Source organism: Myotis brandtii, unplaced genomic scaffold, assembly GCF_000412655.1.
Source record: "Myotis brandtii unplaced genomic scaffold, ASM41265v1 scaffold268, whole genome shotgun sequence".
NCBI lineage: Eukaryota > Metazoa > Chordata > Mammalia > Chiroptera > Vespertilionidae > Myotis > Myotis brandtii.
In genome coordinates, this window is record NW_005360187.1 from 115,150 (window position 1) to 140,007 (window position 24,858).

General features: G+C 44.0%; 1 protein-coding gene across 1 annotated transcript in view; it reads left to right on the forward strand.

The window, feature by feature from the left end:
- The window catches only part of LOC102239827 (voltage-dependent calcium channel subunit alpha-2/delta-3), a gene marked incomplete at its 5' end in the record, with an annotated part of 304,116 nt that overhangs the window by 60,576 nt on the left and 218,682 nt on the right, over positions 1 to 24,858 (forward strand). Inside the window, 2 exons of the mRNA XM_005868430.2 lie at positions 17,387 to 17,458; positions 18,759 to 18,839. Of these exons, the coding sequence (XP_005868492.1) occupies positions 17,387 to 17,458; positions 18,759 to 18,839 (153 nt within the window). The remainder of the gene's footprint in view (positions 1 to 17,386; positions 17,459 to 18,758; positions 18,840 to 24,858) is intronic.

Consider the following 24,858-nt stretch of genomic DNA (forward strand, 5'->3'; position numbering starts at 1 on the left):
CTGTCCCCTGTCTCCCTGCCAAGTTAGTCCCACCAAAGAACCCTATAGTGGCCAGTGGTTTGGGGGCAAATCTCTGCCCATTTTGCTAAGAATTCTCAAATAATAGGTCAAGGGTAAAGTTTGGCACATTCCTCCAAGCATCGCATTCCAGATCTTCCCTGGGGTACTTTCCTAGAGAGTCAGATCATGTGAATAATTAGTAAGGCCCAGTGATCAAGTTTAGATTCTGGGCTCTGAAGCCAAATCTCTGCAAACTCCCCTGGGTTTTACTAGCTGCAAAACCCAAAACTCCTTCTCTTGTCTCGTCACCCATACCACCCAGAGAACATTAGAACAGAGCGCTTAGCAATGGCCAGACCCTTTCACTGGTCCTCATTGTCTGTCTGAGATGACCTGGATCCACCATCTAGAATGTTCTCTGTCCAGAAAGATTCCATGTGGTTGCAGTGCTGGCTTTGCTGTTTCGTCCCCATGGCATGTCATTGTATCCTAAGGACAGTTATGGCAGAAAACATATCACATGATGCCTGCTGCCTTGTTCTTGTCTATTTCACAAACCTGAGCAGGATTTCCAGGAGACACAGTGATTTCTGGGGGCCCAATGAAGGATGGTTTTGTTTCAGGAGTTGAGGAAGGGTGCCAGTCTGAAATTTCAGCAGTGCCTCCCTGACTCTCCAGTTTGGAGCAGAGATAATTTGGTTTCCCCTCATTGAGAGAGATGGCACAACTGCTCTACAAAAGACAGTCTGTTCAGACCATATGGACAACCAGAGGCCTAGAAATCATTACACAATTGCTCAAATGTATTTGAATATTTAAACAAGGCGAGACATGCTAGTGTGTGACTTGGCTTGTGGTGATGTTTGATTACACTCCAGTGCCATCACAAAAGGACTGAACACTTCATTAAAAGTTAAAAGTATTTGAGTAGAGCAACCACTTCCAGGATAAATATATGGTCAGAATTCCAGAGTATCTGGAAGGCTTAGCATCTTTGATAGGTCACGCTTTCTTAATTGCCCACATTTGAAATTTCTTTGTAAAGGGATTTAATAAATTCAGTGCCTAAAAATGGACTGGCCCCAACTTACTGGCATTTGTTCATCAACTTTCCACTGATCCATATACAAAAGGATTCTGTTGTAGAAGATTCCTCGTGAATTTGAATTGCCATCAGCCATGGAAGTTTAAACAAAGTTCAAAACAAACCAACGCAGGATATGGTAAGAACAGTTGTTGCTGGGACATCTGATTCTTCAACAGCACTTAGTCCACTGAACTCTTTCTTCTGTTGTCATGTGTTGACTCACACCCCCTGCCCTGTGAAGGGAAGCACGTTATTGTGATCATAGAAAGTTCAGAATCAAGGAAGATGCCCAGTGGCTTCCCTGTCTCCAAAAGATGTTGGGCCACCCAAGGGCCTTGTTCTGCAGCCCTATATAACATGAAATAGCTTTTCCTCCTATCCCTCACCTACGAATTGTCTTCTCTGTTACAATAATATTAAAAATTATTAAGAACCCTGCATGAAATGGTTTCAGAACACTTTGGGGTAGTTTTTGAGCAATTCAGCTCTTTGGAGGAGATGGAATATAAACCTCTGGGTATCTGGGCTGGAAGGAGAGGGCCATTGACTGCAGGCCCACTGCGATGGAAGGCATCCTCCTTCAGGACCACCAGTATCCATTGGTCATGTCTGAGCATCCTGGCCCCTCACACCCTCCTTGCCCTCCCCAGAGTTACCTCAGTGACGCTTGCAGAGTCCTTTACTGGAAAGATGAGGTTCTTACAAGCATCAATTTCCCTCACATAGGTTGTCTTGCACTTACCCAGCAAAGAAAGATGGTGGGCTCCATTCCCACCTTCATTCACTTGTGACCATGAGCAAGTAACTTGAGCTCTCTAAGCCTTAGGATTCTTGTTTATTTAACAGAAATGAGACTAACTTTGCGGTTTTGAGAGTTACTTCTTTCACTTGTGCCTAGCACAGAGTTTGACATATGCTGGACACTCACAAAATTTAGAGTTCCTGTGACTATTTGCTTGTCCAAGGATGCTCTAGAGCAGGTCAAGTGAACAGTCTTATGTGATGGGGGGGTCTGGGACCTCTGCAGTGTTCTGTGGTTCTGACTCAAGCCTGATGATAATCAGGAGATGAGAAAAGAGGCCAGAAGGTATGCCGGACTCCTCCTATTTTGTTAGAAACTCTGTGTATTACCCGACTGCTCCCTTTACATGAGTCAGAAAGACATGCTGATTGAGTTTGACACCCCACAAAACAAAGCAAATGCTTCAAAAGACAATTGTTTTGAGGGATTTCTCCCAAACATTTTTGACATTACCTGTAGATTTCACCCATCCGTGGACATGATTATAATGAGCCCTTCCAAACTCAGGAGTTTGTTGTTCTGGGGTAAGAGGGAAGCATCTCCAGCTGCTTCATCTTTGGCCTGCTTCTCACACAAGGTCATGAGTGCATACATTGGACCATATGGTGTCTGCATTTGTGCCATCTTGTATCATCTGCAACTGTTTTCTCTATAAATATTTTAAATTGTTATGTCTCTATAAACATGCTTATTTTAATCTCTTTGCTGATCTACAACTAAAACTGTCCTATTTGGGTGTCCTTCTTACACATAGCAGCCACTGATGAATACTGTCTATAGTTACGGTTTTCATGAGTCTAATATTTTGAGAGTCTTTCAAAACTTATCTCCTAGCCCTTTATGACTATTTTCTGGGATAATAGTTTGAAAACAAATGGTTTTGTTTTGCTTTTTCCTGTGATTCTCAAGCACCTCTAAGATCATTTATGGGCCATGAATTTCAACCCTTTCTATAACCCAAATGTTGACATACCTGATCAATGTTAAATGTTTTAAGCAAATACATATGCAGCATCCTGAAATGTTGGTTAAAAATCATGTAGTGTGCAGACCCAATGCCTTCAGGCCATCACAGATCTATCCCTTTTGGTGGAAATTGAACAGCTTTCTCCAGTGTATTGATTGCCCTTTGATTCAATAATGAAAAAAACATCCATATGTGAGAAAGATTAGCCCTTTTTTTCTTTACATGGTACTTCTTGACTTCAACAAAAATATCTAGGCAATCCCATTTTATTATAATAATATAGCAGAATTAACCCAGAGCCATTGCAAATGCATATTCAATAGTCATATGTTGGGGTCGGGGCGGGGGTGGGGGGGGTGTGGAGAAAGGCCCATTTTTCAAGTTGCCTATTCATTCGAGTAGATTCTGTCTGTAGGAACTAAATTCACTCAGTGGTTAACTTAATCACTGTAGAGTGGGGCCTTGCATACTGAAAGGCAAAAATACTCATCGGCTGTTTATGTGGGTTAATTTTTCCACACACTGGTACCCCTTGCCTTCATTTTGTGCTGTTTTCACATGCTTTTGGAGTTTGAGGTTTTGAAGGTGCTTTATGTGTTGCTGGCCTGGTATTAGTTAATATCAGCCTGAGAATTCTGAGCAGGCACAGCAGTCTTCTCAAAACCAGAGTTAAAGGCAACCACACTTCTAATCCTGTTCTGAAAAGCAATTGATGCATCCAGGGCCTCACAGTGTGGCCAAGGATCCTGCTTAATAGCCCAGCTGCCTGTTTTGTTTCCTGTTAGGAATAGCTTAACTTGCTTCTTGAACAAACACAGCAGGGTTCAAGATCTGTTGTTCTGCGCCTGCTGGGATAGTCTGTGCCGCTTAGCTTGTAGGAGGACTCCGGAGTGCATAAATTAGCTTCCTAAATGGAAGTCGATTTTTAGTTTTTCTTTCAGGATGGAACTGTTTTATTAATTTCCACCCCTCAGTGCAAATGGGATCCTGAGTCCATTTCTTTGTTTCCTTGTTTATATTAAATCTAGAGGAGTAACTGGAAACATTCATTAATCTAAAGTTTTCTTCCCTTTTTATTCTCTCTCCCTCTCCTTCCCTTGTTCTTTAGGTGTAAACTTGTATGAGCAGAATTTGGCCTGCCCTTATCTCAGTGTAATCAGATTTCAGCAATTGTGAGGCGTTATTAATTATTCTTGGCCTCGTTTAACTTCTATACTTTGCAATGTTGAATTAACCGTCATTGAAAATAGAACATTGAAAGTGCAACGCTGCTGTTTTCATAGAACTGAAGGTCTAGTGATGTTAGCATTTCCCTGCAGTTAGAGACCCAGCAAAGTCGACGTAAATGAAGTGCAAGACTGAGGTGATAACTGTTTACATTTGGTTCTGGTTTAGGACTCATTTGTTTTTAACCTTCACTTGTGTGTAAACTATTACATCTTGTTGTGAGAACCCTGTTTTCTGCCTTATCGTGTACCTTTTTTATAGGAACACATACAGGCATGTTTTATATGTGTTCTCAAGCTGGGGCTGTTAAGCTTAAGGAGACTCCGAGTCTGGAAGATGCTTTTTCCTGTGATTCTTAAGCACTTCTAAGATCATTTATGGACCATGAATTTCAACCCTTTACATAACCCAAATATTGACACACCTGACTAATGTTAAATGTTTTCACCAAATACATAGGCAGCAGTGGGCTGCAGCTTCTGTGGATGGGCATGGGAACGGGAAGCCAGAGTAAGTCCAGTCCTCAGCTCTTCCCATGGCCAGTTGGAGTTACAGCATGGTGCTCAACCATAAAATGATCACAGAACCAAGTATGTTGTCCTCAGCTGTGGTTCTGTATGAGTGTGTCTGTGATAGTCCAGACAAGCTGCTCTGCCATTGAGGTAGTAAGTGAGCTTTGCAAGTTTCTTACCCATGTGAGTGTGGGCCACGTGGCCCTGTCCAGCTCTGTGTTTGAGACCATAAATAAATGAATGCAAGACCCTCTGGCTCAGATGTATGGCTTCCTGATGGTGGGATGGCCGGCAGACAGCACACAGGGGCCAGCTGAAGCCCATGGGCCGATGGGAACCATGAGCTCTCTGTGGAGGCAGGATACTGTTTGCATTTCTTATTTAAAATAAAGAATTTGTTAATTTTAAACAACCTCATCATGTATGTCTACTTGTATGTATGAAAAATATTCAAGTTTTACCCTATTTTTTATATATATTTGACCTTTTGTTACACTTATATACTATTTTGTAATAGGGAAAATAGCAAGATAGCAAGGAAATAACAGAGATTCAATTTCATTATGAAAAATAATTTTTTTTAGGTTTTACACTGTTAAGAATGAAAATTAGTTTTTAAACAAAGTCTTCAAGAAAACATTGCCAGTACATATGAAGAATGTTCATACTTACATGCTTTGACCCAATAATTCTTTTTTGGAGAATCTTACCTAAATTGGTCAGTGATTTACAAGTTTATTTGTAATGAGGAAAAGGAGAGCCAACATACCCAGCAATAGGAAAGTGGTGGCAAAAGTTACCGCAATTCCAAGAGATAGTGTATTAGGAAGCAACTACAAAATTATGGGCCTAGAGGAGATTTAATAATATGCCTGTCCTACTCACACCTCATTGGAGAGCTGGCTGGAAGTAAAGGCAACCTTGGGCTTAAAACTGAGGAAAATGGAGCTGGTGAGAACAGCATTGCCCACAATGGTATTTGGAGAGTGCGGTCACTGTATGATATACTGCATGGTATAGCCCTCTGTGCTGTGCTTACATGGCAGAACGGGCTAGTCCACCCTCATGGCAGAGTCAGGAGAGCCCAGCAGTCTGAGGCCAATGCCAGGGTCGGCTGGAGGTGGAGGAGAAGCCCAGCCCTGCCAGCTGTTCCTGGTAACCTGGCCCAGATGCTATCATGATTAGCCCTGGTGTTCTCATGTTCATAATGGGGCAAAAACATCCCACTTACAGGGGGAGGGAGGCACATGAACAGGCAGCCAGGGCCATCCATAGCCAGTGTTCAGCTCGAGGCTGTGCTGGCTGTGGCAGGCAGTGATGCTAATAGGCTTATACCTTGCTTATTAGAGAGAAATGGATCAAAATCAAGCAGAAATTGTTTGAAAACACTGATATAACCTGGTGTTCTTAGAAAAAATAACTAGTTATTTGTGAAGATAAAAACCCAGTGCTTTGTAGTCCCAGGCTTAATTTTTAGTGTCTTAGGAATTCAAAGTCTTTTTTCAAAAAATCTCATTTGTTTAAAATATGTGAATGTTTTCTACTATTTCTTTAAATCAAGCAAAACCAAGAAATATGACTCTCTTGAGGACTTAAAGCAATCAAAACTACTCATAACATTGCTAAAATGAAACTGCCTTTTCTTTAGAAAGTCAAAGAAATATCTGAATAAAAGCAGTGGGATTTTTTAAAAAAAATGTTTATTTACAATTGTTCTTACATCTCAAAATAAATGTATACATCCTTCTTCCTTTTATAAGGGAAGGAAGGCGGAGGATTGAGAGAAGATATTTCAAAAAAGTCCAGATGACCTGTGTGACATCAAAAGTCAGCGTAACCCATGTTAAGTTTTGGGGAAGTCTTGAGGAAGACAGCCCAGGACAGACCATGTTTTGATTCCCTTGCTTCTGGATGTAGTCCTATAGGTCATTCTTACTGACCCCAAGGTGACCTTGAACTCAAACTTGTGTTGCCATTTTGGGGTCTCCTCTGTATTTATTGATAGATTTAGAGCACCTGTATCTGTCACATGACATCCTAGATACATTTCCAGAAGAAAGTAGTATACGCAACTACACTTTATTGATCAAGACTCTGGAGGAGAACATCATTTAAAGGACAACTGAATGGAATACCTCAATGAAGTAAAGAGCGACACAACCCAGAACATGTGATCCTGAGTCAAGAATGCATGTTTTTCTGACTTCATTTCTATATTTGCATTAGTTCAGAAGAAACAGAATAGCATTCCCACACAAGGCCAATCAGAGTCAATACAAGTCCAAGACTAACTTCACAATCAAATCGATGTCAAAATGGAAATCTAAATCATGTCTATATCAAATATCAAATCAATGTCAAATCACCACCAGTAATTTTTGTCAGAATTTATAGGTCCTCACAGGAGGGGCTTTTCTGTGTGGCAGATGGAGTAGGTAAACAGCACGAGTGACTCGGGTGTAGCTTCTCATTTCTTTACTTTTTTTGGCATAATTTTTTGGATTGGAACAATTTTTATTTTCATCAGCAGAATTTGTCTACCTGTTATCATCTCTGCACGTTTTAAATGGGAACTTGGCCATTTTAATGAAGCAATTGCCTTTTCAGTTTTTCTTCCTAAACTCATCCACATATTTCTTGGTCTGGTTCAGTGCCTGATCCTTTTTCCAGTCACATTATTTGTTGGTCAGACCCCTAATTAATGGATATATCTTCATTACAAACGCAAATGTAGCCCAGGGCCATGAGGACTGGAGGGATGGCTCTGTGTGAGCCTCTAGACATCTCATGCCAAAGGATTCAACTGAAATGACCCTCTGGGTAAATTGAAGCAGTTGAGCAATCATGCATAGCAACACTACTAAGAAGTTCAAAAACATTGAGTTAGATGTTTATCCCTTCAAATTAACTAGACGGATTTTGAGAAAAACCCAACCCTAGTTTCACGAGGTAGAAAAATGTCAGGCAAGGGACTAATGCCATGGTATGGATTTTCTTTTTCCAGAAATGACTCACTAAATCGAACCACTTGCTGAATCATAAGCCCTTTGTGTGTGGATGGGACCCATACACATTTGCCCAGACCTGGGACACAGGAGATGATTCGGAGCTGGTGCATCTGAAGCATCTGTCCCGTCTTCCATGACCCCCTCCCTCCCCAGCGATGTCCTTCCCAATGTGCATCCTTCCCACCTCCTTTACTCTTGGCAATTACAACTCCCACCTCCCCAGCTGCTTTCTAAAGCCATGATGTTCAGTCATGGGATAAAGGAGAAATATTATTCTATATTGTTTATGTAATTTGAGGGGAGAGGTGAACTTCTCTCCCCAAGCCTAGAAAGTTCCTTGTAAGATTAATTGCACTTGACAGATGTTCCAGGAACTGTACTAGGGCATTTCACATCTATAATTCTCCTTTATCCTCCCAAGAACTCTGTGGGGATCTTCCTGATTTGCTTGGTTGCCTTTTTCATCACATGACATTTGTCACAACATGACATTTGTCATATCCCCCAACTCAGGAAGCTGAGGACAGTGTGTTAGGACAGGGGCTCTAGAATCAGTTGGGCCAAGGCTGAAATCCTGACCCTGCCAACTTCTGTGACCAGGAGCAAGGTGCTTTGCCCTTTTATCTTCAAAATCTTCACCTGCAAGACCTTTGCGAGATCTGTGTCAGGGTTAAATAAGGCTATGTAAATATAAAACATTTGAAGCAATGTTTGGTTATAGCAAGTTGTGCTTGGCAATAGATATGAATGGATGGAAAGAAGGAAGGAAGGAAGGAAGGAAGGAAGGAAGGAAGGAAGGAAGGAAGGAAGGAAGGAAGGAAGGAAGGAAGGAAGGTTGGATGGAAGGAAGGATGGATGGATGGATGGAAGGAAGAATGGGTGTATAAAAGGATGGAGAGATAAAAATGACCCCAGTTTGAACAGCCTGCTCTGGGACGTTACACAATCTATGTGCTACTGTAGATCATTTCTCTTTTTGTGCTGCTCTCCAAGGAGGTCATAGTGTTTAATTAAGCTGTTTTTAAAAAAAGCTCTGTGACATCAGCTGGACATCATGAGCCTTCTGTCCTATGGGTGGCAGCAGCATGCGGGCATCAGCTTCCCAGAACCTACTAAGCAACGATACAAGGCGGAGGAGGGAACAGAGGCCGCCCACCGTGAAAGCTGCAGCAGTAGCCTTAGAGTCTGTCGGAATGCTGGTTCCAATCCTCTGTGACTCCTCGTCCTCTCTGGGCCTCATTTTTAAGCTAAATAAAAGGATGGGATTGGAGTAAATTCCTTTCAAGAGTATCTCCTGAGCGCCTCTTATGTAACAACTCCACGCTGAATGCTATGGGTGAAAAGAGAAAGCATCCCAGCTTCTGCCCCTGGGGTCCTCAGGCTCCACCGAATCCCAGCTTCCCTTCCAGCCGCATGTTCAGCGACTTTGCTGCATTAACAGTTTGCACAGACGTGGTCCTAGATGGTATCTTGGGCTGTAGAGTAAATATGATTATCTTTGTAGTGAGGTTGGAGAACATCTGGTTCCCATTTCCACTTCGTTAGGGAAGGTTTTATGGAGGAAGCGGCATTTCAGGGGGTCTTTAAACAAGGGGAAGGCTTTGTCTCAGCCCTGAAGCTCCACACTTGGCCGGGTTTTCAGGCATCTATTGGAGAGGTGGCTAAACCACGTTTGTGAACATATAAATGTTCGGCCGCGATGGGGGTGGGGGTCAGTTATGTGTCCTAGCTCATCATGAACACTGGCCAAAGCCTAATGCCCCAAGATAATTCTCATGTTCATTATTTCGGGGAATTCTTGAAATAAGCATGTTCTACCCTAATAAACAAATACAGCCGTTTCCCAAGACAGCTTTCAGATATGCTCATCTGTCATATCCTCCTGCCAGGGCTTTACTTATACTAATATGTGTCCCTGGTCAAAGGCAGCATCCTCCTCTATGTAGATGTTTATTCATAAGCACATTCCCTGCCTAATGACTTACATCTTAGAAACTCTGGGGGGAAAGGAAACAAAGGAAACATTTTCCCGAACAATAACAACTTTATTAGAAGACAGTTATTTGGAGATTCTCATACAGATGTTCCAACATCAGCATTATCATCCACCAAGCTGTCTTCAGGTTGTTAAAATGGGAACGAGAGGAGAGAACAAACAAAGTCAGCGACTTAGTTCATGCAAGATGCAGATAAAGTTCAAAAAGGGAAATCTGATTATTTTTGTATTTAGACAACTTAAAATATAGTGAATCTCATAAGAATTAAGGGTCTCCACGGAGACACAGGAGCATAGAACAGACTGACGGACTTCAGAGGGAAGGTGGGGGTGGGAGATGGGTACAGATTAACCACTTACGAACTTAGGTACATATATGCATCGCCCATGGACACAGACAATAGTGTGGTGAAGGCCTGTCTGATGAATTAAAAATAGATTAGAAGGAACTGGATTAGAAATGAAGAGATCATATAAAATTCTGCTTCTAAAGACCTTTCCCCAAAAATGTTTAAGAAAAGAGAACTGAGGCATTTGATGAGGATGTAAGTTTAAGATTGATATAACTGTTTTGAAGCACAAGTGATTAAATCTATTAAAAATTTCAAAACTTAAAAAGAATGCGGGCTCTCCAGATATCAGGTGCAAGTAACAGTGATTCAGTAAGACAAGGAGATGCCTTGGCTAAAGCAAGAGGACATTTATGTACACTCTCTGGGACCAAGTGACTACACTTCACCAAGACAACCACATGCAAAGCAGGGAGCATGGCACTTGGAGGTTTACTTATTCTAAGTTCATGCTTATGCTCCACTGCTATTTAGGATTCAGGCATTTTGCAAAAATGTTGAAAAATGCCAGTGCAAACTGAGAATCTAAATAATGTCCGTTGTCTGTAATTTGTCTAGATTTTAAAAGAGAAACAGTTCATCTGAGTAGTGTTAGAAAAGACGACGATTCATACTGCTTGCATGGAAAGAACCAGTTCTTCAATTAAAAATAATAATGCCTGCTTTTTCTAAACCTCTTGCCATAAAGAACATCCAAAATACTGATAGTCATATGTAATATGTTGAACCAAGAATACAAAACTTTATTCTGATAGCTTTTTCATGTGAAAGTGCTACAGTTGTTCTTTTAAAGGGCTCTTTTGATCTTCATGCAAAAGGGAGTTTTTTTAAAAAAAGAACTATTATCATCATTATTATTTATTTTTGGCATTAATATTCATTGCAAGCATATGCTATTGGGTGGTTTTATTTATAAAATCTTTTCTGTAGATAAGAATTTATGGGAATTTTCTTCTTATTAAAAACTTCAATCATACAGAAAAGAGATAAGTATAAAACACTTAATCAGAGATGCACACAATTTAGAAGTCTTTTGGTTTTATTATAGGGAAAAAACCTATTCTTTCTTACTCTTCTCATTTTAAAATGGATTCTCAGGCTACTGAGTAAACTAATTTTGACATTTGCATACATGTGTGAAGCCTCTCATTTAAAACTGACCAGCAAATTTCATTATCAGCCGGGGAAATCTAAATGAGAGTAACATTCAGAGTCAGATAATGTTACCATTCGCCAAGCAGGTCATGTTAATGATCCTGAGCTCCCTTTTCACAGGTAAGATGCACCGATAGGATTTTGTTTCCAGGTTTCAGTGGGTTTCACCTGGAGCTTGCCTGTTTCTCCACCAGGGCGTGTCTCCGGAGCAAAGGCACTTCTGCATATACCCAAATGCAAAAAGTACACGTTAGGACAGGTCATTGAGTGTGGTTCTTATTACTAGTAGATCCCCCCCGACATCTCTTTCCGGTATTGAGGATCAGGGCTGCTGTGATGAAGGCAGGGGTGGGAGGTTTGGGGGAGGAGAAGTAGGCAGGCATTGAAGGGGTAGGTACAGAGGACTTTGTTGGTCCAGGAATAGGAGGGAAGGCCCAGGGAATTTTTGCATGTGTAGAGGGTTTCTACATAGTCACATATTCTGTTCATGCGTCCCTGCTCTTCTCCCTGATGCTCCCACCAACTAATCTGTACAGACGGTCATTCCCATGACTTTCTACTTAGTTGCCCTGGAGTGTGAGAACTGGAGGACAGGGGTGCCATCTGTGTCCATCCTGTCCCACTGCTCCTCCTTCGGCATGTGATGCCCAGAGAATGGCCCTGGGGGATTCCCAGGTCATTGGTAGACTTCAGCTCATGGAAAGAGGAGAGGAGAGAATGCCAAGGAGTTGGCTTCCTTCCATTCAAGAAAATGAAAAAAAAAAAAGACTCTTCCCTTTCCAGCACTCACTTGCCTCATTCTCAGGTCCTGCTTACTTGAAGAATCAGTGCTGCTCCTTTCTAAGCATTTTATCTGCTATTGGAAGATGTACACAGCTGTGTTTTCCCACCTCCTAGTACTAGTCTTTTCCTATCAAGACAAAGGTTGTTGGCAGAACTAAGAGTTGATACACTATCTTTCCTTCCACTGGAGAGGAACTAAGTGACATTGGCTGCCATTTAAATACATTTTTATTGGGAAGGCCAGAGTCTGAAAAGGGCTTATCTCCCAGGACCTTGTGCCTGCAATTCCCCCCACCTGCCACTAGACAGCGCAGTGTCTTTTCCCGGAGTGCAAGTTGGTGTTCATCTCAGGTGTTGGAAGGAAGACACGGCAGAAATACAGCCAGGTGCATACGTCTATAAAATACGTATGTATTATGTTACACACTTACATGATGCACTCTTAAAATCGTCAATACATTGATCAATTCTAATAAGAAAAGGAAAACATAGACGCATAAGAGGAGCAAAGCACAGGAGGAATGTGGTATTTGAGGAGAGTTCCTGAGTTGGCCTTTGTTCTTGGCTCAGCGCCCGCCCCTTCCTGAACTGCTTCCCCGTTTGTGCACAACCTTCTCTTTGAGCCCAGGCCTCAGGGCTGAGCAGACCTGGCAGGAGGCTCTGCTGAAAACCACCTGGCAGCTCTTAACTCGCTCAAATGCCTTCTCAGGGCCTGGCACCCTCCTTTCTCTGGGGCTTGGCACTCACCCTCAGGAGGCTGCAGCTGCAGGACAAACCGAGGGCTGTGCCACTGGCCCTGGCAGCTTTCTCTGAGTGGAGATGTGAGGAAGGCACCACAGCAGATGCCCTGATCTAAAGGGCCTGCCGGGCACCGGTGATGTCTGTCCTTCCCCCGCATGTTCTCACATCTCTGTCCTGGTGCCACCCCAAGCAGACCGGTTGGTTCTGGGACCTCTCACTAAGGCTTTTCTCAAAACAGGCACAATTCCGTTTATTGTGATGTTTTACACAAAATCCTAATGACAATAGTTTTGTAGACTATCATAGAAATTCATTATTTCTCCATAGGACTGTCTATTGCCATTCAGTGTCTGGGTCCCCTGGGTGCTTACATTTCGGCCTTGTGGGAAGGACCACCTCCCGGGTAGCTAGAGCCATCTGGGTCATGTATGGCCAATATTGGCACTTGCACAACTCAAGCCTCTTCTGTCATGAGTCACAAATCCAGTCCATGCTCATTTGGGCAAAACAAAACAAAAAAAACGTACTGCTTCAAATGACCCCATCATGGCAAAAAGCATGGGGGGAGCAGACCTTAGGAAGGAGGGCATCCAGGGACTGGGACTCTCTCTCTCTCTCCTGTCTTATTCTCTCTCCCTTTCCTTTTCCCCCATAACACACACACACACACACACACACACACACACACACACACACACACCACTCATCTCTCCTCTTCTCCCTAGGATGACTTTGTGTTCTCAGTGGCTGCTCTCTGGGGGAGGGGAGTCGGGCATGGCTGACAGTCTTACATTCTTATAACTGTCCACAAAGAGGAGTAGAGATTTCCCATTAGTCCAGGTTGGGATAAAAAGAAAAAAAAACACCCAGGTAGCCCACCTTGAATCATTGCCTAATAATAAACCAATCAATGTGGCCTAGAGAGGATGTGCATGTGTGTGCATATGTGTGCATACGTGTGTGTGCTTGCGTGTGTGTGTAGTGCTCTGGTTGGCTCAGCCTGGGTCTGATGCCCAGTCACGAGCAGGATGGGAGACTTAGCTGCCAAGAGAAACTGTGGGTGGAAGGGGTGAAGAGGAGTTCTCTAAAGGAAGGGGGTGATATTTACAAAAGATGGAAAAAAGAGGGCTGGGCGGTTTTTTAAAATGTCTTCATATATTCTTTCATTCATAAGTAATCTTAAGTATAAAACGACTGGATGAATCTGTCACTGAATCCCTGATAGGTATCAGTAAATGCCAGGCAATTTTACTTTAGCTCCCCTGCTCAAGCAGTGAGAGCCCGTGTGCCCGCCCCAGCCAGCTCCTCGCCCTCTGCCTCCTTAGCCTTCGTCTCCCCTGGCAGACCTGGGTTCCTTGAAGATAAGACCTATATCTCATTCCTAGCTGACTTCCAGCACATGGCATGGAACTTGGCACATAGCTGATGCTCAGGGAATGTTTCTCAAGGGAATCTATGAATAATAATAATTGGGCCGGCGGCAAAATTGACAGACCACAACTGTGGTGCCATTATCTTATCTGGGGCCACACCCAAAGTTGTCTGCAGTGTCATCCATGGGAAGCAAACCATGAGGAGTAGAGACCTGGCATCACTGCCTGTACCTCACACATGAATCCAAATGCATATTCATATGGGCCACATGCATGATTAACTTGGGAAGCTAGCAGGAAGCAGTCAATCTGTTGAGCAAGCTTGTGTTTTATAAACCAGGTGTTCGGTATTATTATTCATCATTTCCTTTGATACTAGAACAGTCCCCATTATGTAGCACAGGAAATGAAGGCTATGGAATAATATACACGTATTATACAACAGAGCCCCACAACCAAGCATTCTGGAGGCCTGTTCAAAGCCTGGGCAAGTATAATTGAATGGTAGTTCATTTTAGGGTTCCCACTTGGACTTGAGTTAATGGGATTTTGTCGAGATGGACCATGGTGACCCCCCTCTCCCATTCCTACACTTTGGAAAATGAATGTTGACTCTACGTCTGCGTTTTTCTTGGAAGCCATGCGTATGAATCATAAGCAGCTCTTGCCTCAGCAGCTGCTACAGGTTAAGGGGCCAGAGAAATGCAGGGACCCCCTAGTGTTTGGGGACAGAGGGTGTCTGGCTGTGGTTGGCTGCATAACTTCTGCTTGGTGGTCTGGAAAAAAACTTTTGCCACTGGCTTCTATTTCCTATGGCATGAGTACTGAATGCCTTTCGATCATAAAATATTTACAGTGCAAATTAATTTTCAAATTGATGTTCCTGCTCCGTGAAATGTTTAAGATTCACAAACGCCAGACCTGTGGAGGCTGGGGAAGAAGGAGCTGGTGGGTTCAGATTAGCATGAAGAACATGCAAGTGATATTTCCAGGGTCCAGCCAGCTGTCGTGGCCACACCGATGAGCTTACAAACTGGGGAGGTCCAGGTTAGGGCTCTTGCCAACCCCGTCCCAGCCTGGGCCAGAGCTGCCCCTAGGAGAGGAGTAGGTGAGCTCATAGCATAGTGGCTAGACTGAGCTCACTGCATTTCCTCTGTTTACCTGGGGCTGGTTACAAATGAGTGGTTTCAGTGCAGATAAAATATGAGGATTTCTTTCTAGGTAATGATGATGCAGTCATTACCTTTGGAATTAACCCCTGAGTGGAGTTGACGCTGTTTTGCGGCTTCATATTGGGAAGTTAGGTTCTCATGATCTTGTGTTTATAACAGAACAATGAGCAGTGATTTAGAATTGATTTCTACTGGTTGCAGGGGGAAGAAGCTTCATTTCTCATTATTGCCAATGGTATGTTTTTATTTCATTCATGGTATATGTTAGCATTGCTTGAAATTTTTATTTGAGTTGCAAAGTGGAAGGTCCCCAGGATTATGAATCATCTCAAATCAGTTTTTAACAGCATTAAGAATTATTTAAGGAGTCGGGATATGGGAAGATTTCTGATTCTGAGAGAGATGTTTATTGTAGGTTGGTTCTGCCTTCGAAAATGGCCTTGCGTGTCCTCAATGACAGCAGTATTATACTCTACTTTTAGCAAGAGGTTGGAACCCAGTTTTCACAAACTGTTTGACCTGGTTCCTGGCAATAATAACTGTCAACATCATCTCATAGTTCATTTTATTTAGTTACTAGTATTAATGATGATAATGCTTTGTTTACTTATCCTAACAACGAAATTAGGCTGCCCCAAATAATAGACTACATGATTACCGTGTGTATTAGTAAGGGTTCTCTAGAGAAACAGAAGCATAGGAGACACATATAGGGTGTCCCCAAAATGCATTTCCAATGGGTTACATCTGAAAAGAAAGAAACAACTATTGAGTATCAGAAAAAAGCGTGTATACATTTTTGGGACACTCTGTAGTATATTGTTCTATATGTTTTTTTCTGTACGTATTTAGAGAGAGAGATTTCTTTTAAGGAACTGCCTCACACAACTGTGGGCTGACACTTCTGAAGCCTGCAGGGCAGGTTCTCGGGCTGGGAGTCCAGGAAGGGTTTGTATTGCAGTCTTGAGTCCGAAGCAGGATTCCTTCTTCCCTGAGGGATCTGTATTTTCTCCTGAGACTCTGAACTGATTGAAGAAAACATCCCCATATTATGGAGGGTAATCTGCTTTCTTAAAGTCTACTGATTTAAATGTTAATCACATCTAAAAGATGGTTCACAGCCACCTCTAGACTGGTGTTTGATCAAACAACTCGGCACTGTGGCCTAGCCACGTTGACACATAAAATGAACCATCACACCATGAATCCCCAGTCTTTGAGGGACCATGAGACTTTTGTCTCATCTTGCTTATTATGGGGGAATGTAGGCCCATCTTGATATGGAAGTAAAACGAATAAAAACATGGCCCCCTCTATTCCTATTAGGAGTTTGTCCCAATGACACAAGCGTGTTCTGTGCCACATTTCAACGGTTGTTCCTAGAGGAGAAATGTTTAGCTTCTTAGCAGTGATTTCAGGGATCAGATGATCAAGTTATGTTTTTTGTTTTTTGTGGGGTTTTTTTAATATATTTTTATTGCTCTTAGGAAGGGAGAGGGAGAGAGAGAAACATCAATGATGAGAGAGAATTATTGATTGGCTGCCTCCTGCATGCCCCACACTGGGGATCGAGCCCACAACCCAGGCATATGCCCTTGACCGGAATCAAACCTGGGACCTTTCAGTCCACAGGCCGACGCTCTATTCACCGAGGCAAACCAGCTAGGGCTCTGTTTTTGTTTTTGATTTGTGTGCTTTTCAACTGGGACTGGCATGCAAAGATCTGTAGAAGTCCAAAAAGGTCTTGATTCAACTACGTTGGGGAGAGTAAATGCTTCCAGATTCCACTTTTTTCAACAGGGCCAAGTATAGAACCCCTTACCTTCATGCTTTCTGATCCTCAATTTCCAGAATACAGAGAAGCATTAACATTGCACATATTGAACATAAATGTCTACCAAGTAAAATTGTAAAATCAATCTGTGTTAATACAATAAAATGAATCACTAAGACTCAACAAGGCTTTATTTGAACCCAAATGGCCTAATGCAGTGAACTGATCAACTGGAAAGACTGACTTTGTTTCCCCAGCCGGAGGCCCAGATCCCCATCCAAATCCTGGCTCTGCACTTCCTCCTGGGCTGAGGGCTGGAGTGGGTGCAGGTCCACTCCCAGCCGCCCCTGGCCCATGAAGGAGGGTTAGCCATGGAGATGGCTCCGGCCCTGAGCCTCCAGGTCAGTCTCAGGTAACTGGCTTTTCTCTCTCCATCCAGCTTGCCGACGATCAGGGCCTTGTCCTGATGACCACAGTCGCCATGCCCGTGTTTAGTAAGCAGAATGAAACCGTGAGTACAGCTGCTTGACGCCAGGAGGGTTGGTTTCTGAGACCTCTCCGGCTCCAGCTCTGGTGGTCTTCATTTATTGATTTATTTTAAGGACAGAGGGTTTATCATTTTCCCTCACATTTAATCCTGCTGTTAGAATCATGAAATCAAGCAGAGATGGGAGGAATTCAAGCAGGCTCCATGTTACAGGGTGCAGCACTTTTACAACGTTTAAGTGTTAAATGACCAGAGGAAGGAAAACCCCAGAGAGACTCCCTGATTATGGTGGATGGCTCGTCTCCAATTTGAAGTTGCCAAACTTGTATTAGCTTCCTAGGCCTGAGATAACAAAGTCCCACCAATTGGGTGGCTCAAAGCAAAGAAGTTTATTCTTACAATTTAGGAGGCTGGAAGTCCAAAATCAAGGTGTCATGCTTTTTCTGAAGGCTCTAGAGAAGGATCCTTCCTTGGGCTCAGACTTTCCTTGCTTTGCAGCAGCACAAGTCCAACCTCTGCCTCAGTCTTCACATGGCCTTCTTCTCTCATGTCCTTTCCTCTTCTTAGACACCGGTCATTGGATATAGGGCCCATCCTAAATCCAGGATGATTTCACCCGAGATCCTTAACTGATTATACCTGCTAAGACCCTGTTTCCAAATGTGGTCACAGTGTGAGGTTCTATGTGGACTTGGACTTAAGGAAAACAATGGCCAGTAGCCATTTGTATCTTCTTCCGGAAGGCATTTCTGACATGTAAAGTTTAGCACATCACAGTGACCTTGGAAACTGGGACCCCAAAGGCCTCTTCCTTCACTTTAGTTCTTGATTTCAACTGGCTGCTTAAAAATCTTTGGGTTATTTCTTCTTTCTCTGGCTATTGAGTCTCTCTCTCCTGGGCACCAGATGGTAGTGTAAATTGAGAAAGCAGTTAACACACTATAAGTCTTTCCTGTAGAAAGCTTCCATAAGAGAAACTGATTAATGATCACAGGCCTTAGCTGCTGAAACTTTAGTGCTTCTGCACATCAATTCTTCATTTTTAGGAGAGAGAAGAGAAGGAGGTTGTCTTGGTATGAGTGTGTGTTGAGAGTTATAGCTGTTAATGTTTGGCCTGAGAAGCTACCAGGCTTATCTAGTAACATTTTGGGGTGGGGGATGGGGAATAGAAGAGGGTTCCTCTTGGACACCTGGGTTAATCCTCAATCTCTGTCATTTTGGAGAAGGCACCTGACAGTGACCTATGGCATGTGACTTCTCAGAAGGTTCCAGTTCTTCTGCCAAATTAACTTACTGTTGTTATTGTTTAATGTTTTCTCAACAGAGATCGAAGGGCATTCTTCTAGGCGTGGTTGGCACAGATGTCCCAGTGAAAGAACTGCTGAAGACCATCCCCAAATACAAGGTAACACATCACTTATTTAAGAGTCAAGGGCCAAATGTTCAAAACAGTTTCACATAGTAACTATTAAAGCACAAAGTAAAGAGGCCCTTCTTTTCTCTTTCTGGAGGGCTCTGCTTTGCGGAGGAAGATCTGAGGAGGTCTATGCATGCCCACCCAGACTTGTGTGGGCCTATAGAAATCTACACAAGTCTATGCAGGTCTCCATAGGTCTAACTTCTCTGGGCATCTCCTAAGCCAGTCCTGACTCACCCAGTCTGAGGATCCTCTAAGATCTGTTACTTCTTAATAGAAACCCAGTGAGGCACAGGGAAAAATAGTCACTGACCATATTGAAAGAGTATTTCCTCTGTCTCAGAAGGCAATGGGGTATATTCATTAATATTCCTTTCCTAATGCTAAATTAAAATACGTGCCCCAAATAATTGTAAGGCTTTCTTTAACTTTGGACGTAATTGAGGGGGTGAAATAGGTAATTTTGAAACAAAGATAGGACAGGCCTTGGTAGCCCACTGCATTGGGAGTTTAGAACAACATGAGGGGCATTGAAAGGCAGGGGCCATGAAGAAGGAGCACTGTATGGAAGGGACTCTGAGAGGAAGAAAGGCTGGAACCTAGCTTTGTATGTGAGGCCAGCCTGCATCAGGGAGAGGAGTCATGCTTTCCCCTTACCTGACCATACTGCATGCCCAGTGTCCTGTTCCCACCACTACATTTGGGGACCGAGGGGCTCTCATGAGTCCCAGTGCCACCCTCAGCCAGACCTACTCCAGTTCCCATGGGAACAAGCATCCTGACTTCCACATGAATCCCCAGTGGTCTTTGGATTGGTGTCTGCTTTGTCTGGGGCAGGTAGGCCCAACACAGGAACCCACCTGTAGCTGACGAACTGCACTGCCTCCAGGGCTGGCTACAGAGGGCAACCAGTTCCTGTGGAGGTGATGTGATGCCAATAGTTATCTGGGGTCCATGGGGATAACTTTAATTGGTATTTATGTTCTCTGGCTGTGTGAGGTATGCTGCTGTGGTCAAATAAATACGTTAATGAAATCAGAGCAATGGCCACACCAGGAGCCCCCCCCCACCTCTGCCCCCCGTCGGAATTGACATTTTCCTTCCTTTAGAGCAATGCTGTCCAGACTGCATCCCTGCACTCATCACCATACACTCTGCCTGTCTTCATGCTGTCCACATAGCCACTGGGCAGGTCCTTTTAAATGTAAACAGACTCTCTGTTTCTCTTACTTATCTCCTCTAACCTCCGCCTGGCAATCACATGTGAAGCACAAGTGGTGATGTGCTCATTCTAGTCTCTGAAACACAGGTTAGCCAGGGGAGTGACATGGATGGGCTCACCTTTAAACAAATGGCCCAGATCCTTGAACCCCACACAGAAAACTCTCACCTGGTGCCTAGTGGGGGCTCCTCAGAAAAGTAAGGCAAAGGGTGGGAAGAGGCAAGGTCCTCAGCCCCATCACAGCCATTCAGAACTACATGTGAGCGTGGAGGGTGGGACGGGGCAGACAGGACCCTGCTCCTGGTCCTAAGAAGGGTGTTCACTGAGCAGACATGGTTCCCTGACTACACAGGGTTGAGACCATACCTGCCTCCTCTTCCCCAGCACCCAGCAGACTGGCTCCCCGTCTTCATTTCGGGTCCTCTCATAGACTGACAGGGGGGGGGGCTCCCTTTCCCCCTGTGTGGACAGCAAGCTTTTTTAGCCAGGAATGTTGACTAGTTGGCTGGCCGGCAGGGCCCCCTTCCTTACTACCTCTTTCCTGCTGAGCCTGATTCATCACAGTTGTGAGGGGCCCCTGGGCCTTCGCTGTGCTCAGCTTAGAGCTCTGGAGTAGCCACACACAGGGCCCTGCCTCCACTGCTGAGGAGCTGCGAGTGGACAGGTCTCCAACTCCTCTCTGTCCAATGTGATAACAATAGGACCTGCTCATAGACTTGCGTGAAGCATTGACCACTGTCATTAATCGAAAACAATTATGGCACACTGGTCATGGGGACCGCTGTGACAGGCAGCCTCCTGGTACCCACAGCCCTCTCCACATGGGATGCTGCCTGCATGGAGCTGCTCATGGCTTTCCCACCCCAGATTCAGGCACCTGTGGGCTTCGTGTCCACTGAACCTTTGCTAACTTAGAATGCCCTAGAGAAAGCCCAACCACTATCTGGGATCCTGGGCCACCTTTAAAAATGAGTTTTTAGCCCTAACTAGTTTGGCTCAGTGGATAGAGCGTCGGCCTGCGGACTCAAGGGTCCCAGGTTCGATTCCGGTCAAGAGCTATATTTTTTTTAAAAAATGAGTTTTTATAAGAATTTTGAAAGGCCTGGGAAAGGCTTATGATCCAAGGTCATGTGTGTCAGGCAGGATTCTTAAGTTTGATGACAAGCACAGCCCCACCTTTTGACAGAAGGTTGGGGTAAGAGCAAGAGAATGGATCAGCCAGTCACTAGGCATCACAGCAAACTCTTGTCCAAACAAGTCACCTGCATGGATGGATGCAGCCAGAATGATCGGGTCACATTTCAGAGCATTGGATATAAAATGAGAAGTGCAGAAAATGGCTGTTAAAAAATCATTATTTTGTGGTATGAGACAGGGTGCCTCCTGGTAGAATATTAGCAGGTAACAGTGGCCGAGAACTTGATGCTGTGCAAAGTGCATTCCCCACATCACCTTAGCAAATCCTCTTCAGGTAAGGGCTGTGCTCCTAGATCCATTCTACTCATGGGAGACGCAGGTTCACAGGGGGAATGTTCACAGAGTGCAGGGCCAGGAAGTGGTGGGCGTGATCTCAGGCAGGTCTGTGTGACCTCTGACCGCGGTGCTGAGAGGAGATCTCAGGCATTCACATACCACTTTGCAATGTGATGCCATGCTCATAGACCATCTGTACCATTCTTGACTTAACCGTCACTTGTAAATCAACTCAGAACTTTCTTCACTTAACTCAATTTTAATAGGGAACTCCCTTTAAAAAGTAAAGCCAGTTATAGAGGACAATTGTAAAAAAAAAAATCATGAAAACAAAATGATAGTATGAAGTGATTGCTTGGTAACCCAAGGTTCTGAACTTGAGGTCTGGTCTTTTCAAGTAGTAGTCAAGGCAAGTGCTAAAGCAGCACTAAATGAAACTTGTTTTATATCATTGGAAGGGAGGAATTGGAAAAGGGCTCACACTCACTAGGTGGTTCTGGCTAGTAAGTTTAATCCTGGGCCCATATGCCCCCTAAATTATCTTGCTTACATTCTGTTTTTCCTAAGAAAGCAAAACAGTCCATTGGAACATGATGGAGGGCTGAGAATTGAGGTCCATGGGGGTTGTTCATCCTGGAGTGTGGGCACCCCTGCCCCTGGGGCTCCCCTCAGCTCTGGGCATTGGTGCCATCATCACCATCCAGAAGCCCATGCTGCACCCCTCCTATAAGCCAGGGCTTCCCAGAGTCCCTAGAGGCTTTGGCTCTCCCAGCACTTCCTGGTGGGCCCTTAGCACCCACTCCACCCCAAGAAAGGGAAGCTCCTTTGAACAAACAAGGCAGCTCTATTCCCATATGTTGATGCCATTTCAGTGATCAAATTAGAGAGCCACCTGCACAGGAAAGAGGAAATGAACTCTAAGCTAGAGTCGGGTGTCCGGGCTCACAAAACGTGGCCTCTTTGGCCAAAGAACTCTCCTGCTTGGGCTTACTGAGATGACAGAGGCCTTCTTTTTACTGCCCCGGGGGTCCTGACAACCAGCCTCACCCCCCATCAAAGCTCTTACAGTTGGGGTTAGGGGATCTGCTTAACCAAAGAACTCTCCTGCTTGGGCTGACTGAGATGACAGAGGCCTTCTTACTTCCCCGGGGGTCCTGACAACCAGCCTCATCCCCATCAAAGCTCTTACAGTTGGGGTTAGGGGATCTGAGTGATACAAACCCACATCAACAAGTCTTGGAAACGGTGGAGCTCCCCAGAGACTGAAAGCTAAAGGATGAAGGAGAGATTTGAGTTCCTTAAAGACGCCCAGAATCTCTGGCTCACTGTTTAAGGAAGGGCATCCCACCCTGAGAGAATGTTTCCAAGCAATTCTCAAGCCTCTTATCTCATATGAGAAGATGTAGAAACCCAAGTTCAGGGCCACGACTTGATACATGCCCAACAAATCAAGAAACTATGAACATAATATGAAACTGATAACAATGACCCTGTGAGTTTATTTCTCAAGGCTTCCTCTACCGGGGAAGGTGCTACCCTCTTTATCACATGTTCTCACTTAATAAGAGGCAGACACTGCTGTTACCCTCATGTTACAGCTCAAGAAACTGAGGCACAGAAAATGGAAATATCTCGCCAAGTTTCAGGGCTAGTAAGCCATGGTTTTCCCACTATTTAGTACCCTAAAGCCATTAAGAACAATAAATGACAATAATAATAATCATAGTTCAAATAATAGTTAATAATATTAACAATAATGGCTAAAATAAAATAAAACAATGAAAGGTTTATTGAACTTGCTACTGTGTGGCATGGTAAAAATTCTTTACATGCACGATTCCCACTGAATCCTCATTAGGCTCCCATGGAGTGGGTGCACCTTGGCCCCATTTTTAGTTGAGGAAACTTGAAATAACTTTCTCAGCATAACTCATCTAGTAAATGATGAATGAAACAAAGTGTAGCAGGAGAATAGAGGAAGGTCAGCTCCAGGAATTAACCAGTGGTGCCTGACATACGGGCACTTCTGTTTTTTGCTTTCCCAAGGGATAGGCTGGGAATCGGAGACACAGGTAGGACATACTTACACCTAAGTCATTCCTCCTCTGGTTCCCACAAAACACCTTGGGAGACAGTGTGTGTGTCAGCCAGGCCCAGCCAGGGCGGAACAGGCCTCTCCGGGGAGCAGAGTGCGGATCACACCTTCCGTTCTGATCGACACCTTGTAAAGATGAGTCAGCACTTGGCTTGTGGGGTTTTCCCTGAAGATAGAATTCTTTCTTTTCCCTTCGCTGCATAGATTTTCCCACAAGGCAATCAGACTTCCTATAATTTTTATTAAGAATTCCAGACCCCCCGGCAAAAATTTCCAGACACCACAGCCTCTGTTAAGGTAACGAGCCATTTTATAATTGGGTTCACTTCATTAGGCCAAAGCCCTGCACGTGGAGGGAGGCACCTCCTTCCCGGCTGTGGACCAAGGCCCCTGGTCTCCAGGAGGGCGGCTTCAGGACTGAGGCCCCCTGAGCAGCCCCAAGTGCTGGAGCCCGTGTGTCCTATCTGGGTTCTGTTACTCCGAGGGACTGCACAGGAACACTGGTTCTATTTCAGATGAAATAAAAATTAGATTTTTCATCAGCATATTGATTTGTGGCCAAAAACGAATGTTGGACATTGTGACATTATAAGCTTTCAGTTTTCTGAGAGATTCACCCACAGAATGTCTTTGGAGACTGGCTCCGAGTTTCTCTTCGTACATCTACAGTAGATTATAGCCATGCGTCATCCACCAACCAGCAAAGCGTTCTGATGTTATTTTCCCAGGCTGTTCTCCTGGGAAGGATTTTCACCAGATCGTTTCTGAATGTCAGGAAGACCTCAGGAACAGCCTTGAGAAGGATAGAGTGTACACCTGCCGTCACAAGTCAGCCTCGCCTTTTCAGCTCATTTCTAACATTAGTGTTCATTTAGACTTTAAAGATGCATTAGATAATATTTGGGTAAAAAGTGAAGAACATCTCAAGTAGATACAGACCTTAACTGGAGTACCTGCTACCTGCAGGACATAATGCCAGGGGTTGCAGAAGTCAAAGATGAGTGGGATGGCTCCTTCCTCACCAAGAGCCCATTCTTATGGGGAGGTGCTGTCTTATCTGAAACAGGGCAGAGGAAGGAAAGGGAACTTGCTAGCATTGAGAGACAGGTATTAAATCATCAAAGCCCTTGACTGATGCTTTGGTAATATATAATCAAACTCACAAATAATTGATTATTGTCATTTTGATAAGTGAAATACAGGAAAAGTAGAGGGCA